A 16,598-nucleotide genomic window follows, 5' to 3' on the forward strand; every position below is an offset into this window, starting at 1 on the left:
GTAATTTTACAACCATAAATTTTACTATGTTATTTGCCTACACTCTAGAAATTGTAGAATTGCTATTCCAATGTATAATTACAATAATGGCTATTCCAATTACGGCGCCGGAGGTGGGTACTTCAGTCGGTGGTTCTCTGCCGCCGACGCTAACAGCTATTCATCGGTGGCTTCGACTTCCAAAGACTGACGTTTTTAGATTTTTGAGTTGGGACCAGGGACGGAGCCAGGGGGGGCTAGGGGGGGCTAGAGCCCCCTCCCAAATTTTGAGTTTTTTTTTTTTTTTTTAATTTTAAAATATATATAGATATATGTTTATATCTATTATAAAATAATTTTGTTTTATAAAAGAGTATTTGGTTATTATATTCTCTCATATATACTTAATTAAGGATAATTTTGTTTTTTAAAACTATATGATCTATGAAATATTGTTTGTTATTATTACTATTATACTTGTCTTTTAATAAAAAATGCCTAATATGTATGAAATGCTAAAAAAAATTATAATGTATTGAAACTAATTTGTAATATATAGAAAATATATAATCTATGGACATGTTGTTTGGTTATTATTATTATTATGCTTGCCTTTTAATAAAAAATGTCTTAAATATACGGAATTTCCAAAAAAAGTTTTGTGATATATTGAAACTATATAATCTATGAAAATATTGTTCGTTATTATTAATATTATGCTCGTATTTTAATAAAAAAAAAATACCTTAAATATACTGAATGCCCAAAAAAAAATTCTCGGGGGCTACCGCCCCCGAACCCCCGTACAGGTTCAGCCCCCCCGAACTAAATTCCTGCCTCCGTCCCTGGACTTGGGACTATACGAATAAGGTTATTAAGGTTACTGATAATGTTTTCATTAGATTTAAGATACGTTATACCTGATTTATCTGGAGGCTATACCTGATTTATCTGTTAATTACGAGGGTGATTGTATGTATTATTTGGACAAACTTATTAATTTATTTATAAATTTAAAATGGGAACTATATATGAATAAAATAGGATAATCATAATTATTAGATCGGAATTCAAATCATCACTATAAAAATGGAGAATCCATCAATCTATTGTTCAAAAAAAAAAAAAATCTTTGGAATTAATAAGATTTCATTTCCCAAATACATCTCATCCATGATATGTATATTTAATCATAACAAAACAATTCTGACCGAAAAATAAAATCACATGGTTATTTTCTCTACAAATACCCAAGTATACACATCACATTCCACAGTTTTAGTACGAAACATGGTTTACTTTGGAATATATTCTCTCAAAACATCACAAAAAATATCAAACAAAATATGGACACGCACTAATCTTGTAAAAAAAAAAAAGATAAACTCTAATAAATAATTATTACATAATAAATGGGAATAAATAATCGCAATTATATGTTTGTTTACATACACATGTGGGAGGAGTTAACACACATCACAGTGCAAAACAAGAGTAGGTGGTGGATTCAACGAATAAGACATCAACCACATTCCGCATAAACATGGTTTAATATTAGTATCTTTTCTATATATTGCTATATTAATTGTAGTAGATTCGTAGTTATAGTGAGATGAGATTATATACTCGGACTGTAAATGAGCCCAAGTGTTTGCAACCTATTTAATTGGATTCAACTTAATAAGAGATTGTTCGAATTCGTTTAGTAAGAATTGATAATATTAACGAGTTCATGTTGAACTCTATATTACTCCAATCATTAGTTTGTGATCAAACTCATTAATAAAATGGTGAGCTAAATTAAAAATAAGAATTCTTTAGAACTAATATTTAACTTATACTATTACATTTTTAGTTAGCAATTGTTAATGAAGGTTACCTACTATGTAGACAACGTATTTATCCTGCTATGCTTTCTCATGTATGTAAACACAACGTCTGATGAATATTTATGGCAATTTTCTTATTGAATACCCATTATCATATTGTATCATTATGTTGTCATGTCTCAAACCAACAAATATGTTAAAATTCATAATCACCCATTATCAGTTTATCCACATTAAACCTCTCAATACCTAAAAGGAAGAAAAAAATGCAATATTTACCTACTTTCCACCGGACACTAGTCAAAACAGAAATTCGGAAACTTGAAAATATAAGCATCTTCCAAATATTTCAAACAAGTCTGATATATAACCATTTATATTGCCACAATACATACCATAGAAGAGAGGTTCTCGCAGAACTCCTCACATCATCAAGGCTGGTCGACACTCATACTAGCAACAAAACACACATGCGATGAAAGATAAAGTGATAGTGACAGTCGCCCGTCACAAGCAAACAAAGGTACCGACGATATAGAGGTAGAGCACTCATTCAATATTTGGCACAGGCATCACAGATGAGAAACAGACATTGAGTAGTCACAAGAACAACAAAAAGCAGACCGACTAGGGCGTCAGATAAGTGATAAATGCAAGGTAGTCCCCAAGAATCCAATTCTCTCTCCAGGCCATGATTGGTAGAAGCAATGCCCAACAGGTACATCTCAGTTATCAGAGCTACATGATGTATCGCCAGATGAAGAGCTGTCCTGCTGTAAGCGCCTCAGTTCTTCATAAGCCCATTCAAGACCAGGACAGTAGTGAGTTGGAGGATTGAACCTTGTATCGTTGATATCATCAGGCAAAAATGCCCCATTTTCAACCAGGAATCTAATTGCTCGCTTCTTTTTCTCTTTGGCTGCATTGTGAAGAGGGGTCCCTGCATCCAATAAAAACAAGGATGAAGTGACATGCAAGCAGACATGACAATTGACAATGGATATCATAGTTGAGAGAATATACGCACAGCCACATGCACCCTTAGTTCGAGCATCGATATTAGCACCACGCTCTAACAGCTCATCCATCACCTTAAGATGGCCCCCTTTAGCAGCAAGATGTAGAGGGGTCACACCATGCGATTTTGGGCCCCAAGCAGCAACATTAACATCCACTCCTTCATTAAGAAGCCGCCTCACCTGCAAAATAATAGAAAAGGTCTATGAAACATAATAAAGAGTCAAAGAAGGAGCTGAGCAACAGTAACACACACTCAATTCATGTCCATTCCACAAATTGCACGAATTACTATCTACTGAACATGGAAGTCAAAAAGTTTCATCTTATCCAACATGAAGCACCTGCCACTGAAAGTTGCAACCAAAGGAACACAACTATGTAAAAAAAAATGAAATAATGACTGTGACAAGCCTAACTTTTTTTGGATAAGCACATGATGAGCCTAACACCTATAAATAATTAGTTGGTCCTCTTTAACCTGAGTTTTTTAGGCACAGCAGTTGTGTCTAATAATAAAGCAAACGAAGACCCACTTATTCGCCAGTTATCACTATACATTTCTTTTCCTCCAGCTGAGAGAAGCTACAAGTGTTTCTATACTATGTTTTCTAGTCTTCTTTCCATTCAACAAAATGGTTCCTCAGTCGGAAAGGGAGTTCCATGTGGACAAAATGGTTCCTCAGTTGAAAGTTTGAAACAGAAGCCACCCTAAAGAAACTAATCAGCAACAAATAGCATGGTTCCTACCGCACTGTGCATAATAGTTCATACAAGACAGATAGTCCAATTTAGCCCAGACATAGTGCTCAAAAGAGAAATCATTAATAACCGTGCCCAAAAGTAATGAGCCATTATCAATGGGACGGAGGGAGTATCTAGTTATCCTCCCGAGGAACCACAGAATATAGGATCTTATAAACTATTATTTCAACTATTCAAGCAATAGAGCACAGATTAAATTCAACTATTCAAGCAATAGAGCACGGATTAAATTCAACTATTCAAGTAATAGAGCACAAATCAAGCTCAACTATTCAAGTTCTGAAGGTAAGAAAATCCAACAATTACACACATCAGATACTATACAATCATTGAACACGATTAAGAAACTTATCATGAGGAGGATATAAACATACCTCTCTAAGGTCGCCTTTCCGAGCATAGATGTGTAGCAAGGTCCAGCCTCGATCATCCCTATCGCCTCCCGACCTAAGCATCTTCCGGTTCCTCCTAATAGATTCCACCTCAAACTCTGGCATTATAGGAATTCTATTTTCTATCTTTTGTTAGTAAAAGACAATCCCTTAGTTATATGCAACAACCCGCAAACTTTGATTCAATTCCCAACAGTTCCAAACACTAACGCAACCAATTTTTTCACAACTCAAGATCTTAAAACAAAAAGACTTATCAAAGTATGTAAGAAAGGAAACAAGTCTTATACCAAAAACACAGAGTATACCACTCCTAAATTTTCCCTTTAGTACCCCCAAACTCTATAAATCAGAACCCACGACACACGCATATACCCAAAATGGTCACCTCAAATTTCAGGAGATATAACGTATGTGAATGTATACAGCGTTTGACAAAAGACCTGAAATTTTGCAAGATCCTTTTTACATTATCTTCGCAGAAAGATCGAACGACAGGAAATTTAGCGAGAGGAATGATTGGCCACGCAATATGGGGCAAAAGGATTCAAACCAGGGCCAAAAACTCGGAGATTATTGACAAGCATAACATTGAATGACGATGTGAATCGAGATTTTACAGAGATAATCATAATTGATGCCCTAATCCTGAAATCTATAATAAGATGAAATTAACGAAGGAACAGAGGACGATTGAGCTCAATTAGGCGGCTGCATATATTTCGATTTTGTCTGTATATGTGGAGTTGGGGAATGAGGTATCGGATTCGGATGAAACCCTAGGTCAGGAGCGCGGAAGATGAAGATGACTTCTAATTGAGACGCGGCATTAGATATTTATGAAAATATTATATATATACAGAGAGAGAAGAGAGAGAAAAGAGTGTTTCAACTAAAGCGTTAAACCATACGAGAGAGATAGAGAGCGTTTCAACTAAAGTCGTGTTCTAATCATTTGGGTTTTGTTACATAGGGATGAAAGAAAATAAAAATATTTATTTTGAAATATAAATTTGGATTATTATTAAATTTTAGATTGTATTGATTCCTCGTCATTCACTATTTCGTTGAATAAATTTATAGCCTTGAGTTCAAATTATATGTGAATAAAATTTTTCTTTTTTTAATTTATTTTTCACAGCAAATTTGTAAACTTTTATAGAAATTTATTATATATTCACAGTTCAGAGTAATTTATATTTTAAAATGGATAGCTTCAGTTAATCAATGAACTTTAATTGTATCAAAGTGTTAAGATATTTTTATACTTTGGAATATAGCTATCAAACTGTGGATGTTATCTAGTCGGAATTAGAAAAACCAGATTTGAATCATATAATCGTTATTTTCAGTATTTTAATAAATGGTTAATTGCAAATAATATCACGAACTTTATCCGAAATTTATTTTTTCCACGATCTTTAAAAAATCTATTTTTTATCAAATATTTTAACATTTGTTCAATTTCCCCACGATTTTTTTTTTTCCCCTCAAATCGGAATTCACTCTAGTTTTCCCTCTTCTTCTTCTTTCTCGTTTCCTTTTTCTTCAATCTACAAAATGTCTTCTTTTTCCTTCTCTTTTGGTTCTCCCTCTAATTTCATTTTTTATAGGTGTAAACAAATAGCAAAGGTTGAAACATCGGCTTATTGCCCGGCGAAGCATCGGCCAACAATCAGCGCACTTGTTTGGAAGACTGAAAACACGAAGATTAATTATGAGGTATATGAGCGAGCAATTAGCAGCACTGGTTTGAAAGACCAGTACACGAATACTTCCACACTGGTCTGGAAATGAACCCTTCGATGCTGGATTCTGCAAACTGAAAGCAAGCGTTAATTTCCTTTTGCCTGAAAAAAAATGAGCAATTAAAAGAAATTATGGCTTTTTATTATTATTTAATATTATATTTGTAACTTAAAATTCATATATATTCCACGTCAGTGTACATGTAAAATTAAATCCACATCACTGTTAAGTCATTTTTTCGGTCATTGGAAAAAAAATCGTGGGAAAATTGAACAAATGTCAAAGTATTTGATAAAAAATTAGAATTTTTAAAGATCGTGGGGAAAATGAATTTCGGGCAAAGTTCGTGACATTATATGCAATTAAGCCTTTAATAAAATATTCCAAACTCTTATTTTTTCTTTAAAAATTTTAAACTTTCAATGCTTTTCATACAATGTCAATGTCTTATGTCATGTTATGCAAAATTCAATTAAAAAAAAAGAAAATCATTAAAAAAAACTTCAAACTTTACGTGTTTTCCAACAATGGTAACTTCTATTATGATTTTTCAATAGGTTCCCAAAATATTTCATCTGATGAGATAAATAGTCATCTTTATGTCATCGAATTTTGTATAGTATGATATTTTATGAAGAAAATAAGAGTTCGAAACATTTTATAGAAAACGTTGAAAATTCGGTATATAAAATGTTATTAATCTATATTTGTATATATTGAGAGCATGCATACGTCATGTACATGAATTATTCATTTTTGGATATGTTTAATTGTCTGACGAGGGTGATTGAGGTCACGTATTAAAGTAAGTAAAACAAGAGCTTGTATTTTGGCTCATAAGGATAAGAGAATATTGTCAGATTGTGGATGGTTTCGATAAAGAGGTAACAAGTAATATTATAATACTCGTGTCTTTTATTTATTAATTTAAGATGCACCACAAAAACCAAATGAGATTTCAAAATATCACTTGGATCCAAAATAATAATAATGATAATAGTAATAAGTTACACAAGTGATATAATCAATTAAGAGCATGTAGCCAATATGATTATGCTGGGATTATTTGGAAACATCAATGAAGAACTATAAACACACGCTTACTTTTTGTTTAACCACACAGTTTGCTGATTACTTCTTATAGCCATCCATTCATGATTTAATATTTATGTTACATCTTGTATTTCTTTATTTCGTTTTCTTTTTCTTTTTCTTTTTTCTTTTTTTTTGAGGGAAAGAGAGAGTTTTATTTAATATTTATTTTTTGTATTACATCTTTTTGTCCTTTCGCGGAAGAATACTGGAGATGTAGCAATTTGTGGTCTTACATCGGCAATATCACTAACAGTAGTGATTTTTTTTTTGACTGCTCTTTTTCTCATTATTAGCGGTAGCAATGAAGAGCTCCGAGCTAAGGTTTACCTAGTGTTGTGGCAAATATGGAAAGATCGGAACGGTGTGATTTGAAATTAAAGGTATCTTCCCATCTCCTGCTCAATCAATTTTGCTGGTAGTGGAGAGTCGAATAGAATGGCTTCTGGCTCGGAAAAAGCCCTTCACCCATTCCTCTTCTTTGACTTCTGCAGGTCCATACGTTGGCTGGCACTCTCTACCCTCGGTCTCTATCAAGTGTGGTGTGGATGCTGCCTTTTTCTCGGATATCAATGCTATGGGAATTGGTTTGGTCATTCGTAATCACGAGGGAGATTTCATAGTGGGGAAAGCTTTGAAGGTCCCAGGTTCGCCGGGTGGATGAAGGCGAGTTCATGGGGATTAAGGAAGCGCTTTTCTTGGCTCAAGGAACTAGGGCATTCTCGTGGTTGGGTGGAATCTGATTGCGAGCGCGCTTGCGAGGCAATTAGTTCGGGCGAAAAGAATATTTCGGAGTTGGGTGTATTGGCTGCCTTTTGTCGCGAGGAACTTTTGTTGCTTCCGGATATTCACATCTGCCAAATTGGACGAGATCGGAATGTTATTGCTCATCGGCTGGCTAAAGTTGAGAAAGATTTTTATACACATCATGTTTGGAATGAACCCCCGTCGTTTGTGGAGGGTCATCTCCATTTACCATTTCAAAAAAATTAAATTTCAATAATTTCCCATTAATGAGCCAAAACTTTACATTTATGTTCTGATACCATTTGAATTAATTTATAGATACATCTTTAGGACTTACATTTACTTGTAATTGGTATATAAGTAGTATACGGAAAGAAGATATTTCAACTAACCATCACGATTTCGCAATTAATTTAATACTAATATTTATAGAATATAAATATTATTTATGACTTGATATATGATCGATTCAAGAAGTCATATGCCTACGAGCAAGGGCGCGAATCCAATATTTCATGACACGAGACTCAACTTGTTGAATTATAGAGTTCGCAAGTAGTTGTATGGGGTTCAGAGCCAAATTTTTTTAGGCAATTCATTCTTTTCGCATTCAAGTCCAAGTAAAATATTACTAATGAACTTAGAAATAAAATTTATTCACTTATTATAATAAGTATTTATTTTATTTCTCTTGATTCAACAACATGTACATTGAAAGCACATAAAAAACTATTTTTATACATTTTTTAAGACAATAATAATACTACTTTAACAAATTAATGTAATAAATCACCGTTCAATATTAAGCAATTAACATAAACTCTATAATTTTTTTAAGACGATGAATTCTACAATTAATTTTTATTAACAAATTAACGTAATAAATCATTATAAAACAATGTATAATATTCAAGTTTCATAGGATTTCTCTCTCTCTCATAGGGGAGGGCTACGGTAAAAACACTTCTTAAAATATAAATATAAACGTTTTTTAATGTACGAATTTTATCCAACAGGGTTACGAATTCATCAAACATGGTTACGAATTGCGAAAAATATTTTTTTGCTACCTTTGGGATTCGAACTCGGGACCACGAATTCATCCAACAGGGTTACGAATCAACCGTAGATCTTGATGATCTAAGGGCTGAAAATCATTTATATTTTATACACTTAAGAGTGTTTTTATTTTAGCCCTCCCCTATATATATATATATAACTCAAAATTGGGGAGAGTTTTTTAGCCCCTAGCCCTCCCCCATCCGCCAATGGCTACAAGTTATATCTATGTTTGATTTAGACGGGTTTATTAGTATTAATTTATACACTTTTTCCGTCCAATTATAAATGTCCCATTACTTTTGAGTACGAGGATTAAGAAATGTGTAGAAAGTAGATAAAGTGGATTGATGAAAATTGTTTAAATACTAGGTATATAGAGAATATATTGTCAAAAAATGAATGTGACATTTGTAATGTGTCATCTCATTATAGAAAGTGAGACATTTGTAATGGGACGGAGAGAGTATCAAATACTTCCTATGTCCCATTAATCTTTTGTAAAGTTTTTTCTTTTTGGGTTGTCCCATTGATCTTGTTCTGTTTCTATATTTGATAATGATTTTACACTACAAACAATATGACCTCACACATTTACATACTTTTACTATACTAATTATACTCTCTTTAATAATCGTGTCCAAAAGAAATGAGATAAGTTTAATGAGATGGAGGGAGTATCAAATTTCACATACCCAAATCATAAAATTGTTAAATTAAATGTAAAAAATCCGACTTAAAATTGTTACTCCACCCATTAATTTTTATTTTTTTTTTCAAAAAATACAAGATATTTCTAATATATAATCAAATAAACAACTCGCACATAGACGAAATCTCTATACTACACAGAGATATATAGGGTCAAAATTTAAAATACCCACCTTCATAACTTATCTATCAAAAATACCCACTTTCACAAAACATAAATCAACCATACCCAACTCATAATTAATGACAAAACTACCCCTTAACAAATCCTCTACATATTCATTATGTAACAGTTTCAGTTTTATAGATTAATCAGGCCCAACATGCTTCCGTAACACTTCAAAATAATTCTTAAATTAAACCAACATTATACCTTTGTCGACTGGTCTTCTTCAGGAGTCGGTCTTGTTGCGTTTTACGGCTCGTCTGCCTCCCCGGCACGCACCAACCACACACTCGCAAGAGATGGTTGCAACCCTCCTCCTTCACTAAGTGTCGACTCAATACTTTGTTGGAAAAATAAAGAAAATATTTTTACTCAATCCGGAATAGTTGGACGTAAACAAAGTGTTTATAGAGGAATTATATAAAATTTAATTTATTTCATAAAATACTCCCCAAGGGAGGAGACTACCTTGTTTTAGCTACTCATAGTAGCCAATACTTGTGTACATAAAAAATAAAAGGAACTAAAACTAAAACGAAAAACTTTAAAAACAAGAATTAAAAATTACAAAGATAATTTTTCTAGAGAGAGAAAGTGGTGTGTGAAAATGTGTGTCAATTTTCTCCTGCCTTTCTTCTCTCCAGCACTTGTGTTTATATAGAGGTTTGAGCCCTCTATTATTGCTTGGTTGTTGGCCTCGGATTCTCTCTTCGTGGCCAGCTCTCTTGAATGTGACCTCCACCTTCTTTTGTCGGCCATAAATGCCGACACTAGTTAGTGTCATCACATGGTGCTGGACCCTCGCTTTATCGCTTTGTGATAATGCTGGTAGGGGCCGGCTACTTTTCCTTCCACTCACGTTTGTCTTGGAGCATTTGGTGAGTGGTCCTCCTGTCATTCCACCCACTTTTGTCGTTTATTTTGTGGGTGCGATCCTTGCTGTGAATCACATGATTCACTTGGCTTTGTCGGCCACCTTACTTCTTTGGTGCCCGAGGTGTCCTTCCCTTCGGAGTCTGATGCTTATCATGTTCATCAGACCGGAACCTCCTTTTGTCCGGCTTTGGAAAGAATCCTTTGCCGAATTCTGGCTCCTTCTGCGATGAGCATTGATCGCAGACTTTCTCGATCCAATGGCCCAGATGAGCCATATTGCAAAACTTGCGACGAGTCTCCTGGCTCCCCGCAATCTTGTTCTCCCACAACATTTGCCGTTTCTTCTCGAAGGATTGTTCGGCAAAAGGAGTCGTTATTCCTGTCATGGTATTAACTAGGAACGTTCCCAGATCCGAGCTTTGGTAGAACTTGAATCTGGACTTCATTTTGTCCATCTCTGTGAGACAGACCCATAGACCCCATGCTCGTCTAGTGGAGATTTGTTCCTCCGTGAATGTTGAGACGATTGCGGCCTGGAAGTCGGGAACTTTGATCCGGTTAAGGGCTCCCGTATCAGGTCTCCGAAGCTTGATGAAGTGGAAAGCTTCACGGATTCCTTTTCCAACTGGCTCTGGCGCTGCACTGAAACAGTACAATTCCAGAACATCTCCCCTTTTGAGGGACTCGTTGTTCTCCCATGTATCAAACACCGTTTTCTGGATCCATTTGGGTAGACCCTTGATCTCGGTGAAGGCTGGGGCGGTAGTATAAACTGAGGCCAAAGCCCCAAACTCATACCATTCCTTGACATCGTTTGGATTGGCTCCTGGAGTCGTCCAAACCCTTGGATATTTTCCGGCAACATCAACCCGGCAATTTCCCGGATTAATGCCATTTCTTGTGAGAAGTTTCTCCCACCTGTCCTGGTACATCTGCCAAGAAGGAGAAATTTCAATAAAGTCAGTATCAACCTTAACTTGGCCTGTCATGGGCCTAAGATTGATCTCTCCCTCTTTTACCCCAGAGGTGGAGGGTTGACATGTTGATTCAGGGTGTGACCCCTTAACAACATCTTTTCCTCGAGAGTCTGGCTGTGAAACCATTGTCTCAGGACTTGTGCTAGGGGTACTTGAATCCCCTGCTACAGGTAATCCGCCCTGTACGGAAAGCATTGCTTTAATCCGGTTATCCCGAATAACGCGCAAGAGCGGCTTGTTGAGTACTTCCTGAAGATTGAACATCTTCATGAAGCAAACATCGATTTGGTTGGATACTTGGGCTTCATCAGCCGCTTGTATCTTTCCCGCTTGTTTGGTGTGTAGGACACACTTTTGCCATTCTTGTTGTAGCAGCTCTAGACTTTCAAAGAGCTGCCCCTGTATTGCCTCGATGGCCTCCACTTCAGGGAGCTCCATCCCTTGTAAGGAAATCAGAAATCACTCGCGTCAGTGTAGAGGATCAAGTCATCCTCGTCTTGTGGTATTGAAAGCTTCGGGAGATTTTTGCAAATCTCTTTTAACTTCTTTATACCCTCCCGATGCTCCTCCTTCCATATGAATGGAACATCTTTCTTCAGTAGTAGACTGAAAATCTTTCTGTGTTCTGCAAGGTTTTTGATAAACATCCCTGCAAAATTGACAACTCCGAGAAAGCTTTGGAGCTGTTTTTTCTCCTTGAGATCCTCCGGAAATCCCTGGACTTTTTCCACAATATGATCTTGTAGAATTATCCCAGATTCATCGATCTCGATCCCCAGAAACTCCATCTTCTGGGTGGCAATGACTGCCTTCTTTTCAGACAGCACTAATCCTTCTTGTTGACAAACATCCGCAAAGATCTCCAGATGCCTGACATGTTCATGAATGTTTTTTGATGCAATAAGAATGTCATCAATATAAACAAACATAAACGAAGAATAATCTTTGAAGAGATTATCCATTTTCCTTTGGAATATCTGAGGCGCGTTGGCTAACCCCATTGGCATGACATTCCAGACATAATGTCCTTGTGGAGTTGAGAAGGCTGTGAACTTCTTACTCCCTTCCTCCATGCGAATCTGGTAGAAGCCCGATTTGCAATCGAACTTTGAGAATACCCTTGCACTTCTGATGCAGTTGATGAGGTGTTCTCTACTTGGAATGAAGTATCCGTCAAACTCAAGAATGTCATTAATCCCTTTATAATTAATGACTAATCTTGGCTTTCCTCTCTTGATCTCCCCATGATTTCTCACCAGAAATCCAGGACTGTTGTAGGGTGATCTTCCTTCTTCGATCAGCTTTAAATCAAGGTGTTCCTTGATTATACTCATCATATCCTGTTGATCTCGAGGGTTCATCAGGATAGGTCTGAACCTTACGAACTCATGCTCCTTTCCAGTTTTGACTTTCAAGGTTGCTCTGAGCTGGTTCTTGTCCCACCATGCCAAAGGATTCTCGTGGTAACACTTCTGGATTCTCCTTTTGACGTCGGCAATGGACACCTGTTCTTCTTCATTGATATCTTTGTGTGATATCAGAGATACTTTGAGGATTTGAGTTTCTTCCTCGGAGAGATCTGGGAATCCCTCAGTTCTGCATTTGAGCAGAACTTCTCCGAATCTCCTTTGATCCTTCATTTGGGGTCTCCGGAGTCTGCCATCATCACCACGCTTGCTGCGGAATTTGATTGGCATCGATCGATGAAAAGCTCCATTGAGCCTCTGCACAATGATTTTGTGGTCACAATTGGTTGTGAACACTAGTCTCCTGGCTTCATTGTCTTGTATATACCGCTTGAAGCTTTGCAGAAAATTATTTCCGAATAATATATCTGCTCCAGTATCATGGAAATAAATTGGTGGAGTCTTGACCTTGTACCAAGGCGTCTGTCCTGCTCCGTCGATCAATATTTCCGTTTGTTTTACTCCCTTCGATAAGAGTAAAATCTTTTTGGAGAAATCCCTTCCTGCAATTCGAGGTAGATCTTCTTCCACTTCTGCTGGAAAGACTCCTCGTTTTGCTGTACAGATTCCTGCTCCTGAATCCACATAAGCAGCAAAATATTCTGCTTTGAATTTCTCATACAACATCCCTACAGAGATGTATATTGAGAATGGACTTGTCATTGGGTCATCACTCTTTGGCGTCCAATTGTGATCTCCATTCTTCCTGATTTCCATGACCATGGTTTATATTTGTCAAGGAAATCTCGTCCTAAGATCAGGACGTCCGCTTCTTGTCCGGCTTGGCCTTCGGTTTGAATTTCAAAACCTCCAACCTCCAGAGTTCCGATGTATCGGTTGTCGCCTGGATTTGCCAAATAATACAACGAACTACAAGGAAACTTGTTCTCCTTGTTTGTTGTATCAAATCTTGTGGAAACTTGTCTCCATCCTTCGGGACATTTGAGCTTGATTCTCATGTCCAGAACTGGTGTTTCCTGGATCGCCCTTCTCTCATACGAATGAGAGAAACTTCTTGTTATAGGCCCTGAAGTTAGCCTATTTCCTTGGAATGATAGCCTTGGTGCTCCTAGTCTGAGACTCTGGGTATGGCTAAGCACCGGCTTGTCTCCAATATAGATGTCGATTTCTCCGATCTGAGGAATCTCCACTCGGTTTGGATTGACTGCCTTGGCAACCTCCTTGAATATTTCTGGAATTTCAATAAATTCTTTTCCCAGAAATAACTCCGTGTGATGGGAATTTGATAAGGCATACGAGACTTGATAAGTCAGCGAGTATGGCCTATTTCCTCCCGTCATAAACTCCTTCTTTTTGTAGTCCTGATAGAGGGTCAGGGCTCGGCTGAAGGATGAGTCCTGCAGATTATAAGCGATCTGTGGGTAGAACTCGGTTATAATCCTCTTGGCATAGAGATTGCCCGAGAATGCTCCAAGAACTGAAGCTCTAGCATCTCTGATCCTTTTGTCGCAAAGTGCGACGTCAATTGGTTGGTCTGTCCCTGGGGAGAGGGACGATTTGATCACCAACTGAACTGCTCCAATATGAATCCATTTCATCGTGTTTGCGACTTCTGGCTTCATTTTCTTAAGATCCTGCATAATATCTTCGGCAGGAACCAGCTGGATCTCCACCTGATTACTTGTAATCTCCATTGGAAGCGCCATTTCTCGGTTTGTGACACCAAAATAGACATGATGCTTCCTCTTGGATGGAATCAAGCTATTTAAAACTCGATTCAATCTTCCATTGGAAGACCCTTGGTATGTCTGTACCTCTCCAGTTTCCCTATTGAGTTTCTTCACGAGCTTCTTCACCACTTCTTCCTGTGGAATCAGAAAATGGCTAGTGAATCCATTCTGATCCTCCTTCTGGATGTGGTGGACCTCGTGTTCTTCTTTAGTCTGACTCGTCTCCGGTTGATCCATCGGTCATCTCGAATCTTCAGAACTAAAGACCTCTTCTTGCTCATATATACTCTCATCGGAGGATATATCTTCGAACTGATATACAGGTATCCATTCCTGGTGGTAGATAGCATCTTCGATATCCGGTGTGGATTCGAATCTTCTTATCTTCCTTTTCTCGTTGTCTGGGTAATTGGTTGAAATATGCCCTTTTGCACCGCACGACCAGCAGTTGCAATCTTTGAAACTTTCATTTGCTTTGGCCTGAGTATGCCTGAAAGTTTTTCTCGCCGGGATTCTCTTTTGATTTGAGAATCGGTTTCTTGATGGTCCGCTCCGTTGGCCTGATTTGTAGGAGCGTGCCTTCTGTCTGGTCCACATAGTTCTTGGTTTCCAAGAACTTCTTCTGGACTTTCTTTCATAGGGTTGGTACCTATGTTTCTTTCTGCTCCTCCTTTGATACAGCAACTCAGCACCAATCTCTGTTGGAAGATCAATGTTGTCGCACATCAATGGGGATTTCTTGTTGAGTCTCCTCAATTTCTTGAGATTCCTCTGGTCCGCTGCCTTCTGGCACCACTCGGACAGCTTTTTGTGAACATAAGACATTCTCCTTGAAGCGCTATCAAGTGGATATCCTCCTGGTGATACATACTCATTGATGAGCATCTCCCTCCATGGACTCGGAAATTTTGGGAAAAAGAGATCCATGGCTTTCTGATCATCAACCTCCCCCATATGGACATATAAGGTGTATAAACGCAGAAATTCATCAAGAGCTTTGGGCTCTAGCACCATCAATCTTAGATTGTAAAGTGCCTGTTGATATTTCTTGCGCTTCTCCTCTGCGGATCCTTCGAAAAACCCCATTCCCAAGAAATGGATTTTTATCTGTCTAGTAGTTTCCTTAATGATATCATACATTGAGGTGCTACTAAACATTTCTTCCCTTGCTGGAACCTCAATTTTGTCCCAGTATTGTTTTGCCATGCCTGCCAAACTGGCTTCGAAGACTCTGGCAAATTCTTTTTTGTCGTAATCAATTGTGGCAATCACGACTTTTAATGATGAAGCCCATTCGTCGATGAGACCCTCCCATTCTTTGAAACTGGCTTCGTCGAGGTTGAGAATCAATCCATATGGATGGACTGGTTCCAGTGTGACCTTTCCTACATGAGTTTCCTGCATCTGAGGCCTCCGTCGTCTGGTTCGTTGGAAGTGGCTCGCATCGTCTTGAGCTGTCCCCTTTTTCGACGGTTCTCCTTCTTGAGGCTCAGTTTTGGGAACCTCATCTCCTTGGTTCATCTTTAGATCAACCATATTGAGGTTAGCAAAAGATTCTGCTAACTCTTGTAGATCCTCTAATCCGATTCTGTCAAGGCTATTCATGATATTTGCTTTTCATGATTCGGATTATGTCCTCCGGCTGCAACTCCTTGGGTGTTGCATCAAATAGAGATAGATGCGTTGGGTCTTTGGACCATTGATTCCGAATTTTTCCGGAACATGGTTTTCGCCTTTCGATCTCCTCCATTCTCTTCTGGATATCACGCAAGAGGGTTAGTATTTCCTCTTGTTTGAGTGATATTCTGCTTATCTCCATCGGTAGATCATACAGCTTGATGCCATAATATTCCACCGTCTTTTGGATCTCCCGCAAGTTGACGTTGTCGGAAGAGCTTGGCTCGATCTTTTGGTAGCCTGGATAGACTACTCCCGCCTTGTCTTTTGGTTCCATCAATCGTGAGACTGATGGGCCTCGTCCCTGTTTCGTTCAATCGCCGTTCTGGCTGCGGCGAATCTCATGAGATTCTCATGATAGAATTGGATACTCGCGATAATATCGCGAATAAGCTCGATATCTCC

At 37.5% G+C, this 16,598-nt stretch overlaps 2 protein-coding genes across 3 annotated transcripts in view; one reads left to right on the top strand and one right to left on the bottom strand.

The window, feature by feature from the left end:
* The window catches only part of LOC131014951 (60S ribosomal protein L38-like), a 70,154-nt gene that overhangs the window by 37,974 nt on the left and 15,582 nt on the right, over positions 1-16,598 (top strand). The gene's annotated exons all lie outside the window — the stretch shown is intronic.
* Positions 2,154-4,909, bottom strand: LOC131014944 (phytochrome-interacting ankyrin-repeat protein 1-like). 2 transcript variants are annotated; one of them, XM_057943126.1, is made up of 3 exons: positions 3,965-4,909; positions 2,836-3,007; positions 2,154-2,748 (listed from the first exon to the last, which is right to left on the bottom strand). In XM_057943126.1, exons 1-3 carry the CDS (start codon positions 4,085-4,087, stop codon positions 2,534-2,536), a joined length of 510 nt encoding a protein of 169 aa, XP_057799109.1. In that variant the 5' UTR covers positions 4,088-4,909; the 3' UTR covers positions 2,154-2,533. The 2 variants fall into 2 exon arrangements, with proteins under 2 accessions (XP_057799109.1, XP_057799108.1); XM_057943125.1 differs by having other exon boundaries at positions 2,154-3,007; positions 3,965-4,823.

This window comes from Salvia miltiorrhiza, chromosome 3 (genome assembly GCF_028751815.1).
Source record: "Salvia miltiorrhiza cultivar Shanhuang (shh) chromosome 3, IMPLAD_Smil_shh, whole genome shotgun sequence".
Lineage (NCBI taxonomy): Eukaryota > Viridiplantae > Streptophyta > Magnoliopsida > Lamiales > Lamiaceae > Salvia > Salvia miltiorrhiza.

Coding starts and splice junctions, on each gene's coding strand:
- LOC131014944 (XM_057943125.1), bottom strand. CDS start 4,087: ATGCCAGAGTTTGAGGTGGAATCTATTAGGAGGAACCGGAAGATGCTT. Junction 3,008..3,964: donor GGAAAGGCGACCTTAGAGAG/GTATGTTTATAT, acceptor ATTATTTTGCAG/GTGAGGCGGCTTCTTAATGA.